Source organism: Solea solea, chromosome 12 (genome assembly GCF_958295425.1).
Source record: "Solea solea chromosome 12, fSolSol10.1, whole genome shotgun sequence".
NCBI lineage: Eukaryota > Metazoa > Chordata > Actinopteri > Pleuronectiformes > Soleidae > Solea > Solea solea.
Window position 1 is genome coordinate 27,976,769 of NC_081145.1, and position 17,832 is coordinate 27,994,600.

Sequence of the window (17,832 nt, forward strand, 5' to 3'; positions counted from 1 at the left end):
CATATACGATAGTACTATAACAACGTGAAGTACCTTTACTGTGGTACTTTAACCACATGATAGTACTATAACAATGTGAAGTACATTTACTGTGGTACTTTAACCACATGATAGTACTATAACAACGTGAATGTACCTTTACTGTGGTACTTTAACCACATGATAGTACTATAACAACGTGAAGTACCTTCACTGTGGTACTTTAACCACATGATAGTACTATAACAACGTGAAGTACCTTCACTGTGGTACTTTAACCACATGATAGTACTATAACAACGTGAAGTACCTTTACTGTGGTACTTTAACCACATGATAGTACTATAACAATGTGAAGTACCTTTACTGTGGTACTTTAACCACATGATAGTACTATAACAACGTGAATGTACCTTTACTGTGGTACTTTAACCACATGATAGTACTATAACAACGTGAAGTACCTTCACTGTGGTACTTTAACCACATGATAGTACTATAACAACGTGAAGTACCTTCACTGTGGTACTTTAACCACATGATAGTACTATAACAACGTGAAGTACCTTCACTGTGGTACTTTAACCACATGATAGTACTATAACAACGTGAAGTACCTTCACTGTGGTACTTTAATCACATGATAGTACTATAACAACGTGAAGTACCTTCACTGTGGTACCTTAACCACATGATAGTACTATAACAACGTGAAGTACCTTCACTGTGGTACCTTAACCACATGATAGTACTATAACAACGTGAAGTACCTTCACTGTGGTACCTTAACCACATGATAGTACTATAACAACGTGAAGTACCTTCACTGTGGTACTTTAACCACATGATAGTACTATAACAACGTGAAGTACCTTCACTGTGGTACCTTAACCACATGATAGTACTATAACAACGTGAAGTACCTTCACTGTGGTACTTTAATCACATGATAGTACTATAACAACGTGAAGTACCTTCACTGTGGTACTTTAACCACATGATAGTACTATAACAACGTGAAGTACCTTCACTGTGGTACTTTAACCACATGACAGTACTATAACAACGTGAAGTACCTTCACTGTGGTACTTTAACCACATGACAGTACTATAACAACGTGAAGTACCTTCACTGTGGTACTTTAACCACATGACAGTACTATAACAACGTGAAGTACCTTCACTGTGGTACTTTAACCACATGACAGTACTATAACAACGTGAAGTACCTTCACTGTGGTACTTTAACCACATGACAGTACTATAACAACGTGAAGTACCTTCACTGTGGTACCTTAACCACATGACAGTACTATAACAACGTGAAGTACCTTCACTGTGGTACCTTAACCACATGACAGTACTATAACAACGTGAAGTACCTTCACTGTGGTACCTTAACCACATGACAGTACTATAACAACGTGAAGTACCTTCACTGTGGTACCTTAACCACATGACAGTACTATAACAACGTGAAGTACCTTCACTGTGGTACCTTAACCACATGACAGTACTATAACAACGTGAAGTACCTTCACTGTGGTACCTTAACCACATGACAGTACTATAACAACGTGAAGTACCTCTACTGTGGTACTTTAACTACATGACAGTACTATAACAACGTGAAGTGCTTTTACTGTGGTACTTTAACCACATGATAGTACTATAACAACGTGAAGTACCTCTACTGTGGTACTTTAACCACATGATAGTACTATAACAACGTGAAGTACCTCTACTGTGGTACTTTAACCACATGATAGTACTATAACAACGTGAAGTACCTCTACTGTGGTACTTTAACCACATGATAGTACTATAAAACCATGAAGTACCTCTACTGTGGTACTTTAACCACATGATAGTACTATAACAACATGAAGTACCTCTACTGTGGTACTTTGACCACATGATAGTAGTAAACTTGGTAAACTAAGTTAAAAAAATTACTAGTACTATTACTTTCAAATCCACAATGGTTAAAGTCAGGATGAATAGTACTTGGTTAAGGGTTTAACTAGTTCTGGTTAATGTTTTGGTTTGACTGTTAAAGTGAGTGGAAGTCAATGCAGAGGTCCTCAGAAGAATGCACAAACATGTGTGTGAGGACAATTTTTGACCTATCTTTGTGGGGACATTTAGCCTGGTCCTACTACCACTTTGTGGGTAGTCCTCATGGAGACCAAAACCTGGTCCTAATGAGGCAGAACGTCATTTTGGAGGAACTGGTTAAAGTTAGCTAGGTTAAGGGTTTAACTAGTTATGATTAATGTTTTGATTGGAGAGTCCTAAGAAGAATAGCAGCGCAAACGTATGTGTGTGAGGACAATTATTGACCTATCTCTGTGGGGACATTTAGTCTGGTCCTGACAACTTTAAAGGGGTTTCAGGGTTTAGACTTGGATTTAGTGTTATGGTTAGATTAAGTTTAGGTTAAGGGTTAGTTTTAGGTATTTAGTTGTGGTGGTTAAGGCAAGGTAAGTAGTTAAGAATACTGTACAAGAATGTGTGTGTGATTAAAATCAATGACTGTGAGGACCAGTAGGCCTCATGGAGACCAAAACCCAGTCCTACTGAGGTTCTACCTCATTTCTGAGGGACTGGTTAACGTCAGGATTAATTGCGCTTGGTTATGGGTTTAGTTTAGTTTAGTTACGGTTAAGGGTAGGTTAAGTAGGAAAGTCATTATGTCTGTGGTTTTCCTCACTAAAAAAGATTTTCAGGAATGTATGATTGAAATCACTGACTTTGTGAGGACCAGTAGGCCTCACGGGGACCAAAACCAGGTCCTGAAAAAACAGAACCTCATTTCTGAGGAACTGGTTAACGTCAGGATTAATTGCGCTTGGTTATGGGTTTAGTTTAGTTTAGTTACGGTTAAGGGTAGGTTAAGTAGGAAAGTCATTATGTCTGTGGTTTTCCTCACTAAAAAAGATTTTCAGGAATGTATGATTGAAATCACTGACTTTGTGAGGACCAGTAGGCCTCACGGGGACCAAAACCAGGTCCTGAAAAAACAGAACCTCATTTCTGAGGAACTGGTTAAAGTCGGGATTAATTGTACTAGGTTAATGGTTCAACTAGTTATGGTTAAGAACAGGTTAAGTAGCTAGGAAAGTAATTATGTCTACGAGTGTCCTCACTAAGAATACTGTACAAGAATGTGTGTATGTGATTGAAATCACTGACTTTGTGAGGACCAGTAGTGGTCATGGAGACCAAAACCCGGTCCTACTGAGGTTCTACCTCATTTCTGAGGAACTGGTTAAAGTCAGGATTAATAGTACTAGGTTAAGGGTTTAACTAGTTATGGCTAATGTTTTGATTTGAGAGTCCTAAGAAGAATAGCAGCGCAAACGTATGTGTGTGTGTGTGTGTGTGTGTGTGTGTGAGCGCTGACTTTCTCTCCATAGAGTTTCACTGAGTTTACATCCGGGTTTTTTCCCTAGGCAATGGGAGTCGTAGCACCGCCGTTCCTTAGGCAAAGTGAAATAAATTCGCCGCACCGACACAAAAAGTAGTCCGCTTCTCTAACACATTTTCCCGTCACCCTGCGTCGCCGATCGGCCTCATTTGACCAACTTTCACAAACACGGGCGCCGACATCGAGCGTTTCGTGGCGGACAAAGGAGCCTGAGCGGGACGGTGGAGTAGTTTTTGTGTCCCTTCCTCCTGCTCCGGAGCGCAGGGATCTGTGCTGTGCTGCGGTCGAGCTGAATGAGATTGAAGAAGAGTTCTTCTTGTTTTGTAGCTTCTGTTTCTCTGTTTTTACACATTTTTTACTCCAACCAAACATCAAATCCGGCGGCCGGACAGAGCGGTGCGGGCAGGAGGCGGCCGGGCTCTTCGTACGCTGCTCTTTCACCGTGGATCGGCTTCTTACACAGATATATATTTAATTAATCCAGAGGAGGACTGCTGCTGAGTAAGTGCACACTGGGGCTTTTTTTTCTTTTTTCTAAATTTCATAACTTTGATTTTCTTTGTAGTCAAAGTTGAGCTGTGGCCCGCGGTGTCTGTGTGCCGGGCTGTCAGGGTGTGTGTGTGTGCAGGTGTGTGTGAAGCAGGCGGCCGGTGTTTGTCTGCGTCCAGCGCCGCTCTCTCCCTCTCCCCCTCTCCCTCTCACTGCTTCTTATTCTAGGAGTTGATGTTCTGGAGGACAAGGGGCCGATGGAACTTAGAGCCAGCGACGCCCGCTCCTTGTCATAATTGTTGAAAGATGGCGTCTTTTCAGACTCTTCCCGTGTGTGTTTCTTGTGTCCCTGCCTCCCCCCTCCTCACACACCGCGGCCCGCGATTATTATTCATCTTTGGCGTTAAGTTATAAGCGTGGCTGCGTTAGCCAGCGCGGCTAACAGGAGGGTTAGCATTAGCGGCTACAGCTAACGTTCTCCACTTGTTCTCGGTGGCGTCCCCCCCCCCGCGTCCCCCGCGTCCCCCTCATCAATGTCGGCACAGACACACAGTCTGTACACGTTTATTCTATTTTTATTTTAATTTTATCAACAACTCATGACTTGATTGTGTGACGTTAAAGCTGACCGAGCAGCAGGTTAATACGGCGGTTATAAAACATTCCCATCGACCGTTGGAACACACACACACACACACACACACACACGCAGACATACACAAAAACAAAAGCACACACTTTTCCACTGTTTTTCCTTCTTGTTCTTCGTCTTCTGTGGAGACAGAAACACTTGGCGGCTTTCATCTTGAAAACCTCCATTTTAGCTTCATTTGTCGTCTTTTCGGGCCTCTTTGCTGCAGCATGTGAGGCTGTCGCCGATGGAAGTTTAGCCAGAAAACTTCACGTCCCACCCGGGGAGCAATTACTGCAATTAACCGGTGCTCGGTGAGCTGTGGTCCTGCTGCTGGGAGAGGGAGTACTAGTTTTACTGGCTAACGGTGGTAGTAGTTGTAGTATTACTGAACAAAGTGTACTTGAGAGTAGTAGTGGAGGCAACCATGCCATTGTTAATAGTAGTGGCGTTAACTAGTTGTAGTTGTCACGGTAACTGTAGAAGCAGTAATAGTGTTAATTGTGTTATTATTGTGGGTGGTAGTACTGGAGGTAATTGTACTATCAGTGGTCGTAGAGGATTTAGTTAACTAAAACTAGCAGTAGTTGTCAAGGTAACTGTAGAAGGACTAATAGTATTAATCATAGTATTATTTTTAGTCTAGTATTGTTGTAGTGGTAGTAGTAAAGATTTATTTTAGTATTGGTGGTAGCAGTGGAGTTAATTGCAGTATGTGTGGTAGTAGAGAACTTGACTGTAGTATCAGTGGTAGTAGTGGGGTTAATTGTACTATTAGTGGTAGTAGTCGTCAAGTTGACTAGAAGTGGTAATAGTATTAATTGTAGTATTGTTGTTGGTGGACTTAATTTTAGTTGTGCAGTTTATTGTTGTATTAGTGGTGGTAGAGATGTATTTCTAGTATTGGTGGTAGCAGTGGAGTTAATTGCAGTATGTGTGGTAGTAGAGAATTTGCTTGTAGTGCAAGTTGTAGTTGAGAAGTTAATAATCGTATTAGTGATAGTTAAGCTAATTGCAATTTCAGTCGTAGCAGACAGTTGAATCAGTGCTTGAGCTTCTAGTAGTGGAGTTACTTGTAAGTGAAGTTGGGTTAATTGTTGTAGTAGTGAATATGATTGTTATACTAGTGGTACTAGTAGAGTTAATTGTAGTGTTACCAGTATTATGATAGTATTGTAGTTAATTGCAATTTTAATAGTAGTTGAGTTAACTGTAGTATTTTTGGCAGTAATAGAGTTAACAGTAGTAGTAGTCAGTTAAAGTAGTATTACTGGGATGTAATATTTCGTTATTGTTAGTGGAGTTAATTGGAGTTGTAGTAGTAGTGGTAGTAGTATAGACAGCAGCAGCAGCAGCAGTCCGGTCAGTTGTAGCAGTACTTTAGTTAGTTTTACTACGAGTACTGGAGTTAACTGTAATTGAGGTTGGGTGAATATTTGTAGTAGTAGAGTTAATTGTTGTGTTAGTGGTAGTGGTAGTATCAGAGTTGGTTGTAATAGTACAAGTTGTGAAGTAGTAGTGGAATTAACTGTAGTCATGTTGGTAGTAATAGAGTTAACTGTAGAGGTAGTAAATGTGGAATGTAGTATTTTGTCATTGTTAGTGGAGTTCATTGTTGTTGTAAACGAGTAAATTGCAGTTTTACTGGGTTAGTTGTAGTATTGGCCACTGCTAACGCTCTCCACTTGTCTGTTCAGACACATGGTCTGTTCATGTTTATTTTTAAAACTCAGGAGTTGAACAAACTGCTTTTAAAGCTGACGGTCACAAGGATGAATAAGGCGGTTATAGAACACTCGCATCAACCGTTGAAACAACAACAAAAAAACCTCACACTTTTCCTCTTCTGTGGAAACAGAAAACTTAGATTTTTTCCCCTTTCATCTTGAAAAACCTCCATTTTAGCTTTTTTTTAATTTTATTTTTGCTGCAGCATGTGAAACTGCTGCTGATGGAAGTTCAGCCAGAAAACTTCAGACAGCTTCACACACCAGTGCTGCTGCTTGTAGTAGTAGTATTTGTTGTTGTGGTGTTAATTGTAATATACGTGTAATAGAGGAGGTCATTGTAGTAGTAATAATTAAGCTAATTTAGATGAAGAGGAGTTGAATGTACTTGTAGTAAATGTTGTATTGTAATATTGACAGTAGTGGAGTTATTTGTAATCAGAATCAGAATCAGAAGAGCTTTATTGCCAAGTATGATTTGCACATACAAGGAATTTGTTCAGGTGTCATTGGTGCATAACAAGCATACAAAATTTTAAAAAAGTTAAGTGAAACAGTATACGTGTATATATACACAGTATATAAATGTTTTTTGTTTTTTTTTAAAAGATGAAAAAGAGCACTACAGAAGAGCAGTAAATAGCAGTACAGCTGGGCAGTAAGTGAGTAACAGTGAAATATTCACCAGGTGCAAAAGTTCACAGTAATGACGTTAATGTAACGCATAAAAAGGATGTATGATAATGTGACATGTAGATAGAGGCAGATAATAGTAGTAGTGGAGATAATTGTTTTATTAGTGGCAGTAATTGAGTTAATTGCAGTAATAGTGGCAGTAGTGGAGTTACTTGTAGTGTTAGAGGTAGTATTGTAGTGAATTGCAATCTCAGTAGTAGCTGAGTTAACTTTACTAGTAGTAAAGTAGATTTTTAGTAGGAGTTGAGGTAACTGTCATACTTTGATTGTAGTAGTTGTCGGCCGAAGTAGTAATAGTGGAATGTAGTATTTTGCAATTGTTTGTGGAGTTATTTGTAATCGTAGTTGAGTGGATTGTTGTCTCAGTAGAAGTAGTGGAGGTAATTGTAGTAGTTTTGGCAGTAGTGGAGTTAACCAGGAGCGCAGTTACTGCAATTAACAAACAGCTTCCCACAATAGTGCTGTTGCTGGTGGTAGTAGAAGTTGTAGTAGTGGTAAAAGTGGAGTTAATTGTAGTGTAAGTGGAAGTAGAGGTGTTGTTTGTAGTAGTTTTAGTTGTATTGTAAAATTGGCAGTAGAAGTGGCGTTTATTTTATCAATTGTAATAAAGTCAATTGTAAGAGTAGTAGTGGATAAAGTTGTTGTTTTGGTGGCAGTACTTGAATTAATTGCACTATTGTAGTTATTTGCAATTTTAAGTAGTGGAGATGATTGTACTATCATAGTATCTGTAGTTATCGAGTTAATTGTAGTATTAGTGGTTGTAGTGGTAGTACTGGGCTCTGGAAGTGCATTTTTACGGGTTCTCGTACTTCAATGTTTCCCTGTTGTGATACTACTTACATGTTGTCACTGCATGTATTTAGTCACTTTGCAGTAGCTGAAACATATTAGCATAGTAGTGCAGTAGTTTTAAGGTACTCTGTGTTCAACTGTTCAGATCTGATGTGTTCCCCCACTCGGGTAGTAGTTACTTCAAATGTACTTGTCAAAGGTCAAGTGTATTTGTTCAAGCTGTTGTTTGTAGTAACTGAACAGCAGTCAATTTAAATGACTACGTTTACAATAACTACAGAAAAGTGTTAGTGGAGTATAAGTACTGCAGTGTGAAAATACTCATGATCATCATTACCTTTTATTATAGAGCTGAAACAATTAATCGATTATTAATCGATTACTAAATTAATTGACAACTATTTTGATAATCGATTAATCGGTTTGAAGCTTTTTTCATGATTAAAACATCATGTTGTTGTTGTTGTTGTTGTTCCATGATTAAAACATTTCCTATTGTTTAAGATTCTTAAATGTGAATATTTTCTTAATTTCTTCGCTCTGGATAACAAAGAAATCATTAAAAGTTGATCATTTTGGTTTGTGGACAAAACAAGACATTTGAGAACATCATCATTTTCAGGTTTGACAAACACTGATTAACATTTTTTAAGGTTTTCTGACCAAATGAATAATCGATCAATCGAGAAATTAATCGACAAATTAAACGATTATGAAAATAATCGTTAGTTGCAGTTCTAATGTATGTAGTTGTAGTAGCACAGTAACACTACTTCATGTACAGTAGTTGTAGTAGCACAGTAACAGTACTTCATGTAGTTGTAGTAGCACAGTAACAGTACTTCATGTAGTTGTAGTAGCACAGTAACAGTACTGCATGTTATCAGGATAAATAAACAGCTATAATGACTTTATAAGTGACGGCACTTAGTCGGTGACAAGGTTTGTAAGGGAGTGTGTGTGTTTGTTATGTTTTTCAGGGCAGCACAGAGGGGTGGAGTCCAGTCCCACAGCCAAGTGGTGAGTCCTGAAAAACTAATGTATATTATAATTAGATGTCTACAATGACAAAAATGTATTTTTTTTAAAAAAAAATGAAAATTTGACGTGAAATGAATTATAAGTTACAGTTATAAAAATGACATTCAATTGATTTATTTAAAAAAACCAAAAACAATGATGAATACATTTGAATTTAACACAGTAGTTCTACATCAATGTAAAGGTTTAATGTAATTTTGAATGTAAAGCAAATTAATAATAATAAAAAATATACACGAGTACACGAGTAAAAGTTTCTCTTGTGTGTGTAATGAAGTTAATGTGGTAAAAGGTTTGTATTTGTCCTTTTGTTGTGTGAGTTATAAAGTATATAAATCACCCCGGAGTAAACAAAAGTGTTTTTGTTTTCTTTCCAGCGGCACTTTAATGCTTCAGTTGGATGGTTTTCCTACTGGACACGCTGTTAAGGTAAAAAACTAACTTTATTTATCACTGAATCTGGCAAAAACACACGTCACATGATATTTAATAACAGGGACAAAGGGTATTATATAGATGCTGCAGTTAAAATGTAGAAGAAAAATGATCTGCAGAAAGGAACAGAACACATGCAGGAGGAGAAACACGCTGCAAAAACCGGAAACGCACACAAATCCCAAAACACAAGCGGGAGAGAAAACACAAGCATATCCAATAACAGAAGTGCTCGGGGTCTGTGGGAGCGTTCGTTGTCGTGCAGCTCTACGAAGCAGCCGTTACGATACTCGGGGACTACTTACTTCTTACTTTATTAAAAGACCTTTATTAAGGGGTTGTCCGACACTCGTTTCTCTGTAGTCAAACTATCTGACGCTGAATTTTAACGCCTGGATTACAAAGGGAATTTGGGTAAAAAGCTTGCAGTCAAGCGGATTTTTAAGGACATCGACATAAACCGGGGGCCACACAGTGGTGTAGTGGTTAGCACTCTCGCCTTGCAGCGACTGACTGACATAAATCGTTTTTCAAAATAAAACACTCAGATCAGATCACGTTTGAAAGCACACCTCCTCGCAGCTATGTTTCAGAGACCTATTAATCTGACATATGCATCTGTACAAAGTACTGTACACATTGATATCTGATAACGTACCGTAAGCCAGTTGCACTGTACAATGTTTGAAAAAAAAAGATTCAAATTAAAAGTCCAGGTTCGCTCTTTTAATATGAAATTATTATCAAAATCACACTTTTCTATTGCTGCTGAATTGAAACACTACTCATATTTTGGTATTTTCTTTTAGTGTGTCTTTGTATTTACTTTGCAATAATATTAATAATAGTTAGTTACTATTATTTCACTAACCCCAATACATTAGTATGCGTTTCCATGTCTATGTTCAAACGTATATTCAGAGGCTAAAAGAATGTGAAATATAGTGTCTAATATCCTTTTTTTTCCCACCACAAGCTAAAGGTAATCTGATGTTTTCACCAACTATATAAACACACCTGATCAAAAAGTGTGTCATTTAAACATGGATTTGATTTAACACGTCACAGTTTCAAAGTTCGTTTGACAAAAATAAAATAAAACGGGAGCACTAAGGGTTAACTTCACATACTGAGAGCCAGTATAGCCACCGCTGCTAAGCTAACAACCAGGCTAGGCTAACCAGAGTGAGAATGTTGCTAACAGAGGATAGCACCTCTTGTTCCGGGGGGCGGAGCAACAAATACAAATAAAAATCAGCAAAGGTTACATACTGTAGCTTTAATGACTGTTAATGATCATTAAGACCTGTGTGTGTGTGTGTGTGTGTGTTCTCCAGGCTGATCGATCGGCTGACAGACTGACTGGATCCATGATGGAATTACAGACGTTACAGGAGGCTCTGAAGGTGGAGATCCAGATCCATCAGGTGAGCTTCATCAAAGACACACAGTCCAGTCAGTCTGTTTGTACGAGACCATACCAAGTACCAGCGGAGGAAATAGTGATCTCTCTCTCTCTCTCAGTAAAAACGTTAAAATACAGTGGTAGGAAACTTGCGTACCACTGGCGGTACACCGACCGCAGTTTGTGAAGCATGGACTTAGAAAACACTGTGAATCCTCCTGATTTCCAAATGAAGCCCTGAGGTCTGTGTCATTGTTGTTGTTGTTGTTGTTGTTCCTCCTGACTGAACAGGTGCAGTCATCTGGTTGTAGATCTCAGTGGTGACCAGCAGGTGTCAGTGGTGTCTGTATTCATCTTCTTTTTTCTTCCTCCACAGAAACTGGTTGCTCAGATGAAGCAGGATCCTCAGGTAAACCAGCGTCTGTTCCCGCACCAGAGGATTGACTTGTTTTTAAAAACCACTTTCTGCTTCTAATCCTGAGAAAGCACAGATTAAACGATCCAGTCCAGACTCTCCAGATGATTGCGGGGAGGAGATTCTGGGGATTCGGGATCTCACAAAAACTTCAGAATATAAATTAAATTAATAAATTGAATCAGTCCCGCAGGGGAAATCCCTTCTCTGCATTTAACCCGTCCTCTACTGGGTACCACAGCCCTTTTTTCACCTTGTGGGTACTCAAACCTTCTGGTTACAAACCAAGTTACCTTTCCACTTGTCCGTGGACTGCCCAATATATAGACAATATAAAAATCATGTCTGTTAATCCCTTACATTTACAGGATAATCTAGCTTGATAATCTGTTTAAATCAGCCTCAGATCGGAGGCCACCCACGATTGTCGGAAGGACCAATTATCTTCTCACATGGGGGCGGGGCTTTAGTCACGTTAGAGTGGCACAGTTGATCGTTTGATGTTTGTTTAGTGGAACTCTTGAGTGGACTGTGTGCAAACGTGCTGACGGAGCAACTGTGTTTCAGAACGCAGATCTGAAGAAGCAGCTGCACGAACTTCAGGCAAAGATCACAGCGCTGAGCGAGAAACAGGTACGACACGCGACTCACAACCACACACACACACACACACACACACACAGCGCTGAGCGAGAAACAGGTACGACACGCGACTCACAACCACACACACACACAGCGCTGAGCGAGAAACAGGTACGACACGCGACTCACAACCACACACACACACACACAGCGCTGAGCGAGAAACAGGTACGACACGCGACTCACAACCACACACACACACACACAGCGCTGAGCGAGAAACAGGTACGACACGCGACTCACAACCACACACACACACACACACAGCGCTGAGCGAGAAACAGGTACGACACGCGACTCACAACCACACACACACACACACAGCGCTGAGCGAGAAACAGGTACGACAACGCGACTCAGAACCACACACACACACACACACAGCGCTGAGCGAGAAACAGGTACGACAACGCGACTCAGAACCACACACACACACACACACAGCGCTGAGCGAGAAACAGGTACAACAACGCGACTCAGAACCCCACACACATACACAAACACACACACACAGCGCTGAGCGAGAAACAGGTACGACAACGCGACTCAGAACCACACACACACACACACACAGCGCTGAGCGAGAAACAGGTACGACAACGCGACTCGGAACCACACACACACACGCAGCGCTGAGCGAGAAACAGGTACGACAACGTGACTCACAACCACACACACACACACACACACACACACACAGCGCTGAGCGAGAAACAGGTACGACAACGCGACTCAGAACCACACACACACACACACGTACACACACACGTGCACACACACACGTACACACACAGCACTGAGCGAGAAACAGGTACGACAACGCGACTCAGAACCACACACACACAGACACGTACGCACACGCACACACACACACACGTGCACACACACACGTACACACACAGCGCTGAGCGAGAAACAGGTACGACAACGCAACTCAGAACCCCCCACACACACAGGTACACACACACACACAGCACTGAGCGAGAAACGGGTACGACAACGCGACTCAGAACCACACACACACACACACACACGTACACACACGCACAGCGCTGAGCGAAAAACAGGTACAACAACGCGACTCAGAACCCCACACACACACACACACACACGTGTACACACACACACACACACACGTATACACACACACACACATACACAAACAGCGCTGAGCGAGAAACAGGTACGACAACGCGACTCAGAACCCCGCACATGCACACACACACACACACACACACAAATATTTGGACCATCAGTCGATCATGTCAGTGATTTATTTTTTATTGTCTCCCATGACGTGATGCATTCAGGGTCAGTCAGGCCAACCGGAGCAGTTGTGTCTATTGTATATGTAGAAGATGAAGATGATGATGATGATGATGATGAAAAATGTCTGAGGCCTCTTTGAGTCTTCTGTTATTTTTACCTGCTCTTTGTCTATTTATATCTGCTGTGTGTGTGTGTGTGTGTGTGTGTGTGTGTGGTTGTTCCTGTATTTGTTGCCTCTTTAGGACCTAACCTGTCAAACACTGACCTTGTCAGGACCACTAGTCCTCTTAGAGAACAAAAACCTGGTCCGAGTGAGGCAAAATCTAGTTTGTGAAGGAGCTGGTTAAGTTTAGAGCTGTGGTTGTGGTTAATGTGAGGATTAACACTTTGGTCCTTGATAAGACAGCTCTGTGTGTGTGTGTGTGTGCGTGTGTGTGTGTGCGTGTGTGTGCACGCTCAGATTCTTTTTCATCGATCTTTCCCGTCACTGCAGCTCAAATAGAACTTAATGGGACACTTTGGACTTGTGAAGTGGTGCAGGTTTAGATTGTGCTAAATTCCGTCCTGTAACTTTTTCACCGCACAGTTCCAGCTCGGCTCAACTCGGCATGTTTCCTTGTTTTAGTTTTTCCATCAGTGATAGTTCCTGGTGTTTTCTTTAGTTCCTTCTCTGATGAGGTTCCAAGTGAACTAATGTGACGTCTGTCTGATACTGTGAACAAATCTTTTTAATGATTTTTAATGATTCACAACTACAAGTCATTAGTTTGCATGTTTGTGTCGCGTAGAAAACACACTCGACCCTGTGTGTCTGTGTCTGTGTGTGTGTCTGTGTGTGTGTGTGTGTCACACTCGACCCAGATCCAGGTTTCGTCGTGGTCATGGTTTGTTCACACATGTTCTTTTCCGTACAGACTTAAACTTGGATTTACAGGTTGAAACTGGTAAACCTCACAAATCACTCTTATGGCCCCTAGAACATGACATCCCCCCTTTTTCTTTTTAAATCCACATGTTTTTATTTATGAGTCAAACAGCAGCTGGTTTGTGTTTTGTGTGAACTGCTCCTTTAAAGGTCCCTGTTCTCTGACTGCAGCTCTGCTCAGTCTGATTCTTCTCTGCTCTGACTGTGTCGCTGCAGCTCCAGAGTCAAGTGTTGCTAAGCAACAGATGGGATTTATCACTCAGTGTCGGCTGTGTGTGTGTGTGTGTGATTATCTCCAGTCCTGTTTTGAGTCTATTGTGATGTGGATCCGCTGATCGTGATGATTATTGATTATTAACATTTTCAGGAGCACTGATGAGTATGTGTGGTGTTACATATGAAGACTACTCACTCACTCACTCACTCACTCCCTCCTTGACTCCCTCACTCACTCACTCACAGACTGACTGACTCACTGATTGGATGTTGTAGATTAAAGGGAAAGTTCTTTTCATGAGGCACAGACTGTGCCATGAGCGCCCCCTGGGCAAAGTAGTATCATGACGTAGGGGTGTGTGATATACATCGTCTACAATAGTATCTTAATTGTTGTGATGAAATCACAATATCGAGCATGTTTGGAATCATTTTGTAAGAACCAATGAAAACGTGTCTTTTTGAGAGGCCACACATTCACTGCATGACGGAGCCTCGTAGGACAGACTGCGGCACATGAGCATTGAGAACACGCTGTGTCCTCGCTTCACAACAACAAGCTGACGTCGCTGCATGTGTGACTGAAGTTAAACATGAGTGAGAGACTAAACCCCAACTCTAGCAGCCTCAGAGTCCACGTGGTTAGATCTAATAGCTAAACGTGGATCCTCCTCACTCACATGGAGGTGGTTTGACTTTGAGTGAATTAGTTTCATCCGTCTGTGAATGAACCAGCGCACAGAATATGAAGAATATGAAAAGCTTGGGCAGACAGCGGTCGACCACGAGTGACAAGAAAACACACTCGGAGACTTTGGCAGCAGTTAAATGTGTGTCCACATTCTCATGTTAATGCCCTGAAGTTCAAATATGATGAGTATTGTTTACATCAGTTTAAAATGCTCTCATGATAGTTTTGTTGGTCGTAATATTTTATTATATAAGTAAGTTTAAGCTCATAAATGAAACCTGTTTTAACATCTAATAAACTATTAACAAGAGCCGCTGGTACAACAGGCCTTCCATGCTTTACTAACACATTTTTGAGGATTGAAAAATATCGCTATAGTTATCGGCTAAATCCCCAAAAATATCGGGATATTGATTTTCATCAATATCGCACACCCCTATCATGTTTGTGTGTATGTGTGTGTGTGTGTGTGTGTGTGTGTGTATATATATATATACATACATACATACATACATACATATACATGATAGGGATTTATGAAACATACAGAAATATGTTTTCTACTGTTCAGATTTCAAATGTAACACATGCGTGTAAAACTGCAGTGTTTCTCTAAAGAAAAGGAAGGGAAAACAAAAATCCCATGAAAGGTTAATTCCCTTGGTTTTCTCTCCTTGTCACCAGAAAAAGGTGGTGGAGCAGCTGAGGAAGGAGCTGCTGGTGAAGCAGGAGCCCGAGGCCAAGCTGCAGCTGCAGCTCCAAACTCCTCCAGGAGGGGGCGACATCAAGCCGGCCAACCTGCTGCAGAGCCAGCAGATAACTGGAGGACTGCAGCAGGTCGGACACACACTCACACACACACGCACACGCACACGCACACACACACACGCGTGCACACACACACACACACACACACACAAAACCAAAACACAATTCCAGGGGTTGCTGACCGCTGAGAACTTGCACATCAAAGCCAACGTGTGGTTGTGGTTATTACAGTAATTTCACTCACAGTGTTGCAGGAAGCCGCAGAGGAGAAACTTCACACACAAAATCTGATGTTCTAAATAAAACTTTTAGTTTTTTTCTTCATTTCGATTTGTTAAAACACCATTTTAAGGATTGTAAATAACTGCCAGATATTGAAGGTTATTCTGGAAAAATGAGCAAAAAGCACTTAACTCACAGGACATTTTCTGTCCCTTTTTTTATGGTTAAAATAAGTGAAGAAAGGCTTAGGCGTTAACTCAGGGTTTATTGATTTGAAAGAAAATAATAGGTATTCAACATTGAACTCCTAATGTATTGTATATATGTATCTATGTATATATAAATATATTTAAACTAAGCACATTTTCGCTACAGTTCAACATCTATATGCTCCCACATATAGTATCATAACATGTCCTACCACTCGTACGCTGATGATACACAACCCTATATTACAGTGTCACCTCATGACTACGGTCCATTACAGTCGCTGTGTGAGTGTATCCAACAAGTTAATGAGTGGATGGGCCAGAATGTTCTCCAGCTCAATGCAGAAAAGACAGAAGTCATTGTTTTTGGTCCCAAAAACACGAGGCTTGAGGTTTGTGGCCAACTTGACTCACTGACACTAAAAACCACAGACCAAGCCAGAAAGCTTGGTGTAGTTCTGGACTCAGACCTGAAGACCATCACTAAATCAGCCTGCAGTCCGTGTATATTAACATATATTAACTTGTTTTCATGGTTAAAAACCTCCTAGTCGCTGCAAACGAGCCGATGTAAATATCTCCTCACTGACGCCCTTGTCACTCGCGCTGTTTCAGACCAAAACCGCACCCCCAGAACGCGGACTGTGTTGTGATTGGCCAGCTAACGAGAGCTTTCCCACTGTCCTGTGATTGGCCAGGTACCTGGAAGCGACGTAATTAGCACGTCAGCTCTCAGATATGCAGCTCTGCATCTCAGCAGCTACAACCAGAGTAGTTCTTCTTCTTTTGGATGTGTCCGGACGTGTGCCCGCACCAGGAGTGGTGAGGTTTCCTGATGACATCATCCACAAACGGAAGTGCCTTTCTGCTTCGCAGAGCCCAGAAAAACAATAAAAGCCTATTTTGACAGCAGTGGCTGAACTGTTGTGAAACTTTAGGGTTTTATAAACGAGGTCATGACGCAGATACACACACAAAAGCAGCATTAATTAAGTTAACCGATGCTTTGTCTGTTCGGTGTTTCTCTGAGTTAAAGGGGAAGTGATTAGATGAAATGGGAACAGGTAAAAGAGCACTTGTCGAGTCTTGGAGTGCGAGTGTAAGCCCTGTGACTTATTTCATCTTTACATCGAGGGCAAACACAGAACAGATGATTGGGTTTGCTTGATTTAAACTTTTTTTTAATGTTTTAAATTGTTTTTGTTTTAATTTCCAATGTATTTACTTGCTTCTGTAAAGCACTCAGAATTGCCTTGTATACAAGTAAACTTGCTTTTAACTATAATACAAAATAACCTCGTCCTCCTGCAGACGCTGACGGTGACGCCGGTTCTCACCACAAAGACTCTACCTCTGGTGCTGAAAGCTGCCGCCACGCCCACCCTGCCCGGCGCCGTCCTGCCACAGCGCCCGCCCACGGTCACTATGGTAACCACAGCTATCACCAAACCCGACTCGCAGAACACCCCCATCAACCTGCAGGTGGCCGGCAAGCTGACCAACCAGAGCTCGGAGCCCGTGCGGCTGGTGTCCAAGAACGCCATGGTGGTAAGTCCACGCGCGTGCCGCCGCCGCCACTGGCCGGCCGGCCCCCGGTCAGGTCACATGTCATCATCGCCTTCCTCTGGTGTAACTGTGTGATCAGTGTTGTGATGTGCAGACGAGCGTGTTGACCGCGGTGGTGTGGTGTGAGTGGTGGCACCAGCACCAGGAGCCACAGCTCTGTGGGTCTGTTCCCTCTGCTCGGGTTCATCTTTAGAAACCAGTAAAGAATCTGGGGATGAATGGATGAATGGATTCATTTATTTATGGGAGAAGCTGCTGCACCCGGAGTGTATTAACCGTTC

General features: G+C 41.5%; 1 protein-coding gene across 4 annotated transcripts in view; it reads left to right on the forward strand.

The window, feature by feature from the left end:
* The first annotated feature begins 3,497 nt into the window (after window positions 1–3,497).
* Window positions 3,498–17,832, forward strand: part of phf21ab (PHD finger protein 21Ab) — a 32,374-nt gene continuing 18,039 nt past the window's right edge. For 2 of the 4 annotated variants that reach the window (XM_058644623.1, XM_058644624.1), the window contains exons 1-8: window positions 3,498–3,910; window positions 8,728–8,767; window positions 9,166–9,217; window positions 10,561–10,650; window positions 11,005–11,037; window positions 11,611–11,676; window positions 15,471–15,623; window positions 17,297–17,533. In XM_058644623.1, coding sequence (XP_058500606.1) covers window positions 9,176–9,217; window positions 10,561–10,650; window positions 11,005–11,037; window positions 11,611–11,676; window positions 15,471–15,623; window positions 17,297–17,533 — 621 coding nt within the window. In that variant the 5' untranslated portion in view covers window positions 3,498–3,910; window positions 8,728–8,767; window positions 9,166–9,175. The remainder of the gene's footprint in view (window positions 3,911–8,727; window positions 8,768–9,165; window positions 9,218–10,560; window positions 10,651–11,004; window positions 11,038–11,610; window positions 11,677–15,470; window positions 15,624–17,296; window positions 17,534–17,832) is intronic. The other 2 variants (XM_058644621.1, XM_058644622.1) reach the window with 2 other exon arrangements.